General features: G+C 46.9%; 1 protein-coding gene across 1 annotated transcript; it reads right to left on the reverse strand.

The window, feature by feature from the left end:
• Positions 1-172: 172 nt before the first annotated feature.
• On the reverse strand, positions 173-3,318 carry LAMTOR3 (late endosomal/lysosomal adaptor, MAPK and MTOR activator 3; the record flags this gene model as incomplete). The annotated part of the gene is made up of 6 exons (XM_079534120.1): positions 173-246; positions 911-974; positions 1,899-2,032; positions 2,885-2,943; positions 3,150-3,184; positions 3,310-3,318. 6 exons carry the CDS (start codon positions 3,316-3,318, stop codon positions 173-175), a joined length of 375 nt encoding a protein of 124 aa, XP_079390246.1.
• Positions 3,319-7,400: the final 4,082 nt, after the last annotated feature.

Below are 7,400 nucleotides of genomic sequence, written 5' to 3' on the forward strand. Positions count from 1 at the left end.
ACATCTGCCTACAACACACCCGTAGATCATTTCAGATTCAGTACTATGTACAATTTGCTTAGTGTACAAAGGAGCTGTGAAATCTTCTGAGACATGTTACTGGACTGAGGATTATTGAGTCTTCCTGTCCATTGGGCTGAGATGGACGCTGCACTCCGACTGTAGCATGAGGTTAAGAAACTTCAACAACCTGCCTTAGTTCTTCGAACAGGGGCGTGAGCTCCTTCTCTAAACTTACGATCAGCCCTAGGAAGAGACAAGAGATGGAACATTCATTGAACAACATACCGGAGAACCACTTTTCCAAAACCTGCAGCTTCCAGTCACAAGAATGGTTTTCTATAGCACTCACTCATTCTCACCAGGCAGCGCTCTAAGGCACAAAGCATACAGACCCAGGCCCTGACTGTACAGCACAACTCACTTGCTGCACAGCCAAGTGGCTGCACAAGAATTAAATCCCTTTGGCTCACAGCAACCACCACCAAAACCCTCACGCACCAGCCCAGGTGCCTTGCTGGAGGACTGCCCAGTTCTGCAGAACTGAGGAGATGACACCACACATCTTACTGCAGAACGTAACTTGGAGCAGATGGAGAGACCAGACAGCTGGTTTGTGCTGTGCAGTCATTGCCTGTGCAGTAAACACTCTTCACATAGTAAAGATAAGGTTAAACACAATAGAAATGAGGTGTTTCTAATGTAATCATAACCTCAGCAGGTCACCTAGAATCTATGGGTCTTTACCCATGCATCTCCCTTCTCTTCACAGTATTCTGACACAATTCACAGCAGGAGAAAAAAGAAAAAAGTTAATACACCTTGAAGAAAACTGGTAATTTACTTTCAAATATTTAAGACATCTGAGGCTTAAAATACTGTAAACATTTAAAATCATCTGAAGACGTACCAGTATTAGCATTGCTGCTAGCAATGAAGCTCACTACCAAAGGTAAGCGATTGAACTGCACCACCTGCAAGACAGAGAACACTGTTTACCTGGCAGCTAACGCACACTGGATGTCACAGATAAATGTGCTAAGCAAGCTGGTAGCACAGTGCAGGAAGCTGTATTTGGAAAGCCTGCCATCTTCCCTCTAGTGTTCTGTTGCGTTATTCACCCAACATCCAACTCAGCATAAAGAGCTGCAGTGTACTCTGTGGAAGCTCCTTTCTAAGAGGGCAGGCAGGCTTATTATTCTAAGATATGCTTCAGCATATAGCAGTATTTCTTCCTCTAACAGGATGCTTCAGCTTTAAGCACGTAAACCAGTAACATCAAGACTCAAAGCAACCTACTCCTGTATGTAAATTAATTCACCCATGTATTTTAGAAACAAAACAAAAGTACTGCAGGCTAAGCAGTATGCTGGTTTAATGCAGCTAAAATGAAAAGCTCTTAAGACCATGTGAGCTTGAGAAGGAGCAGACATTTGGTAGGTAACAAAAGATTTCAGGACAAAAATATCCAGTTTGTAAGAACTGTAAGTAGATATTTCAGTGTTTTCTTACCTTGAAATCCTTCTTACAGCAATATTAACTTCTAAATGAGCTGCACGTGCTTGTGTAACTGTATTTGTTTATTACTGACACTCTTTGCAAAAAGAACATAAACCTTTCACAGCGCTCTGAAGACCACATCAACAGCACCACCTACTGGTGCTTGTTGGCTAGCTGCTCAGAAAACTCGACCATCTTCAACCCGTCAGTCTTCTCAGTTTTGAGAAACATTTAAGAGTTTAATAAATTGCAAGAGTGTAGCTTAGCCAGCTTTAATTGAGAAATAAAGCACAAAGAAGAGCCAAGTGGAAATCTAGCAGAGTTTACACCATGTTCTCTCCCCCATTATGCTCAGGGTAACACACAAGGAGCTCCAGCCCCAGGCTGCATTCACTCACCTGGTATGTGTTGTAGTAACAGATGATACTTTTGTTCTTGGAGAGTCCCAACTTACTGCCCTGATCAGTTGCAAGGGCAAACGTGGACAGAAAGCCAGGTCGCAGGGCATGTTCTGGGGCGTTATCATTGGCAACTGGAATAGAACAAGAAAGTTTTTTCTTTAACGCGGTATCTGTGACTGCATCATAAGCCCTTGTGTTTCTCACTCAGTGCTGTGCAAAAAGCAGACGTGGTGCCAGGAACACATAAGACATCACCTACACTGTCACAAGTACAGGAACACATAATACATCACCTACACTGTCACAAGTACAGTCTTCAAGGACAGCAGATTGTTTAATGCCTTGCAAGTGACCTGTAACCATGGCACAGCACGCTTCCAGATCCCTAGCAGCTGGTACTGGTGGCACTTCAGTTCACGTCCCACATACAGTATTGTGGAACCACTTCAGGAACTGACTGCTGGCAAACAGCCACCAGAAGGGAGGCGGATGGAGATGTGCATGTTCAGCTAGCTGCTTAAGTACTCTGGGACACTAAGAAACCCCACCGAATAGCAACACTGAATCTTTCTATTCTTAAACCACCTCACCTGCGCTGCAAAAGTATCCTAAAGGAGGACTGCTGAGATAGGGTAAAAATCACAGTACCCAAACACAGGAAGAATCAGACAGTACACGTGGAAGCTGGATGCAGTCAGTTCTGAGCACAGCCTGGCCAGGGCCCCCCAGTGTGAGGAACTGTCGCTGCTGCCCTGCAACAACTGAGGGCACAGGACCCCACACCCTTCCTACCCTGCACAGCCATGGTGCAAAAGAGGAAAGTTCCTGCAGCCTGTGATTGCTGGGGACAGATTTCTCAATTTAGTGAGAAGCTACTGAAGTGAGAGCCTCCTCTAATCCCTCGGTCACGGCACTGGGCACAGGAGGCTGCCGCACACTCCCCACTTGCCACAGGGTCAGGGCTGCAGCACGGCTGCCATTACCTTTGATGACAGGCACTCCATCTCTGTCTGACACCACAATAGCGTGGAGACCTTCGACGCTGCAGAAGATAAGGAAAAAATATTTTCAAACGGAACAGTTGCTAGCATACTTATTTATCGCTTTTCCCCTCCCCCAGAACAGACGCGCAAGGGGCAGGCACAGGAGAGAAAGCAGTGCGGTGTTACTGGAGGGCGGCCTCAGGGCAGGGAGGGAGAGCGGCGCGCACAACGCGGAGGGGGAGGCGCGGATGGAGCTCCTCGTTACCTCGGCAGCTTCTTGTAGAGGAACCTCTTCAGATCCTGCGGGGACAGACAACGCCGTGACGCGACCTGCTCCCCGCCCGACGGAGCACGGCCGCAGCGCCTCGCGGCCCCCGCAGCCCCCGGTCCCGCCCAACCGCCCCGCCCGGCTGAGCCGCGCTTACGTCGGCCATGGCTGGAGGCCTCGCGGCGCTGCTGCCCCTTCGGCGGCCCTGCGGGACAAGAATGTGTCCTGTCAGCGGCGGCGGCCCACGGAGGGCAGGGCAGGGGAGGGGAGGGCAGCGGAGGGAGAGCTCCCGCCCGGCCGTCTCCTCCCGCCCCGCCACGGGAAGGGAGCGGAGCCGGGGCGAGACCTCCGCACCCCGAAGGACGCGCGCCGCAGCCGCCCTCCCGCTACCTGTCCGCGCCCCGTGCTGCGCTCCCGTCCGCGCGGCCCGCACTTCCCTTTAAGCCCCCGTCAGCTGACGGGACTCGGAAACTCCTCCTCACCCGCGGAGCGGCAGATCGGTCCCGGCGGCGGCCGTCGAGCATGCGCGGCTAGGGGGCGGTGGCGGCGGGGCCGGAAGGGCGGCGGGCCGATGCGGCTCCGCTCGGGGCCGGGAGAGAGCGCCGCCGGCGGGCGGGAGGTCCGCTGCTTCCCGTAGCGCAGCCGGCCCGGCCCGTGCTCCGGCGGCCGGTTCGCAGAGCAGCGACGGGAGGGCGCTGAGCAGCACGGAGGCGCGCGCAGTTACGGCACGCTCCTGCACGAGGGACGCGGCGGCAGCACGGCTGGGCCCGCCGGCAGGAGCGGCCGCTGCGCCGAGCGTCACCGGGCGGCGGTGGCTGAGTGCGCCCGGCTGAGGCTGTTTCACTTACGGCGTCCGGATTCGGCGCGTTAAATGCGGTTGGTATGCCGAAATGTTCGGCTTTGCCACTGCGCTTCCCCTCCGCTCAATTTGACAGAAGATGGAAACTGTTGAGGGGGTGACACCGAATGCATGGAGCAAACAACCTTTAAAAACACAATCTTGCCCTCCTTTTACAGCACTCACTATAAAATTACATTAAAAACATATATAATAGCCGCCTTTAAAATACATCTGTTAGATATTAGTGAAGATAATTTTCTATTTTAAAAGCTTCCAAGAAAAGGTAGAGACTGCTTTAAAAAAAAAACCAAAAAAACAAAAAAACTGCTCCCGCTGTAAGTGCTTCAGTGAGGGGAGAGCTTGCAGGGAAGCGCTGGTGGGATGGGAGCACAGAATGCAACCGCTGGTCAGAAGGGCACACAGAACTCGCTGGTGCCTCAGGTGCACAGATCCCGCTGCTGATCTCAGCAGGTGCAGATTACCGCCCCTCTGCGTTATGGCACGCCGGTGTCACAGTCAAACATTTCTGCTTTTTGTGGGGCTTTCCTGCTGGCTCTTTCAAAGGAGAAATCAACTCACGCTGTCTTATATCTGGGATGAAACACGGGTCAGAACTGAATAAGAAAGGAGTTAACCCTAAGCAGCCGAAGTTGAGGGATTTTTTAGTCAGGCCACTCAAAAGCACATTTTTATTTTCTCCCTTTCTTTCCAATCTCTTCTATAATTTAATGAGAACGTTACCTTCTGAGAAAAGGTCAGCTGAAAGATTCCAGGACTACACATTCTTCAATTAGCATCTTACTCTTAGGAAAATATGCTCTGAACTTTCCAGCACATTTCATTTAACAAAACCAGGGAAGATAATGACATTTCTGAGGAGAAGGACCTTCAGGCTTCAGAGAAAAAAGGAACAATCACAAGGAGAGATACACCCACTGGAAATATTAAAGGAATGTTTGCAGACCACGTTTAGAGCAGATTCATCTTTATGCTACTGAAAATAATAGCACCGTTCCGCATATTTCAGTGTGTGCAAGTTTTCAACCTGTTAAATCTGCTAAAGTATAAACACATGAAGTTTCCTTTTCTTCTTTCAAATGGCAATTACAAACAGATTATCTGATGAAATGTAGCGAGCGACTCAGGTCTCACTTCCAAACCAGTGGGACGCTGGCACTGCCATGGGACACAGGCACTGCATGATCCCAGTTTGCTGAGATACCAACAGCAACCTAACCAAGGTACCATGCAGCTCAGCCGCCATGCACTTCCCTGCTGCAGGGCAGACGTAACCCATCAGAATATTACAAGAAGTCCTGCGAGGAACATCTATCAACTCTGACTTACTTCACTGTTCAAATATTTAACAAATGCGCTATGCATCCCTTTTCCTCTGTGAACTGAAAGATCACCTGCGTGCTCAGACATTTCTTAATCAGAAGGTCTAAGTAGTTACTAAAGTCTATGCAACTATTTTCTGCTGTTAAGATGACACAGGAGTACCAGCGCGTACTTTGAAAGGGTTTTTTTTTTTCACTAGTACAATTATAATACATTCTGAGCAGTTGCACAATCAGGGAATTTGTTTTCTCCATACATTTTTATTGCAAACTTCAAAGATTCTGGTGTCCTTCTATTTCTTCTCCTTTTCACATCATCTTGTTAAGGACATCCAGTACAGCATTTATTTCTGCGTTGCACCTCCAGCTTTGATGCCTCCCCTGAATGATGGTTTAGCTGCTTAGTTACACGTCTGCAGCTCACATTCTGTCTGTTCCACCCAACTAATCCAACAGAATTCCAGTGGGACAGTTTAGAAAAGGTACACATGCAAACTGATTTTTGGATCACGAAGAGCGATGGCATGTAGTGAAGTTGAATACTGCTCTCAACTGACAAGCCTTGATATGAAGGAGTTCCAGTGTGGTCAGGCAAGTATTTCAGCTTTCAATTCAGGAGGTGAATTTGGCTCCACATAAACCAAGTACATTGTTCAAAGATGGCAGTTTTCTTCAGCAAAAAATAATGCCCTTACAACGAGCCATCTCGCATTCTCAAACACAGGAAAACATTCTCCTGCATAGCACTTTTAAAATGTAAAACCAAAAACACACCAACATTTTCAACTCACTTTCAACAGGCTTTAAGTACACTGTACATAACTGCTTCAACAGACCTCTGTTTGCATTATGAGGTCTGGCTACACATATCTTCCATGCAGCAGGCACTGAGTTACGTGATGCTGGATGTAGGAGCCAGACAGTATGTTTGCTCATTTCTAGGAAATCAATCCAGCCACATTAAGGTCCAAAGAAACGCATACCTACCTCCTCTACTTCCAGGTCTGAACAAGTGATATGGCTCTGACCACAGGAGCACACCACAGGCCAGTAAGCAATTAAATGACTGGCCAAAGAGTTGAAAGACACAAAGCTTGTCCTTAGCAGTATTTCTCTGCTCCGCTTGTGGTGCCCATTCACAAATCACTGTTAGGATCTAGCTTGAAATAAAAACATAGTAAGAAAATGGAAGTTTCCCAGGAAAAAAAAAAAAAAAAAGATTGCTTTTTTTTTTTTCCCTTCATGTTTTCTTCTGTCTTTCCAGTGAAAGTTAAGGAAGCTATATGCATGTTAGCCATATGTATGGATTTACTACTATTGGAATACCAAATGATGGAGCTGCTGTAAACTGCTGCAAGTGCTAAAAGCAATGCTTACAATGGTCGGTACAGAATTTGCAAATTATAGAATATTTACTTGGAAAAGAGATTAGTGTAGTTCTTAGGTTTTCTCAGCATTGCTTAGAAACACTAAAAAAACTACAACAACTGACTGCTACTCTACACCAGGTCAATGCACCCCAACAGATAATTAGGAATATATGCCATTATATTTAAAAATACCAAGTTCCTCTAAGCTGGCAGGCCCAGAAGATTTCACACAGAGTTAGAGATAAAATATTAAAAATTCTCGTTTCAACTCCACACACTTGACATCTGGATAGGAGTGATGTAATCATACTATTTATTCCATTAGTGAGACAAAATGTTGTATGGAACTAAATTTCTGAGATTTTAAATAGAAAGTCATTTAACTCGTATATACACAAAATGTTCTTTCCACAGATATTTACATGGCAAATATGTTAGAGGAGAACCACTATGACTAAGTTTCTACAAGTATAGCATCCTTTCTAAGCTATTCTCTCTGCTGAAAGAATTCACAGAAGCTTCGAAGTAAAATCTAGACAATTAAAGTTACCTATATTTCACAGTAGGTAAAGAAGCCATTACATGATATTTCAGCTTAAGGTTTCTGGAAACAGCTACACAGTAGAGTTTTACATCCACCCCTCTTTTCCAGCATTCATGGTGAAACTAAATCTCTTCTTAATTTACAAGAGAGATA

Source organism: Tetrao urogallus, assembly GCF_951394365.1.
Source record: "Tetrao urogallus genome assembly, chromosome: 4".
Classification (NCBI taxonomy): Eukaryota; Metazoa; Chordata; class Aves; order Galliformes; family Phasianidae; genus Tetrao; species Tetrao urogallus.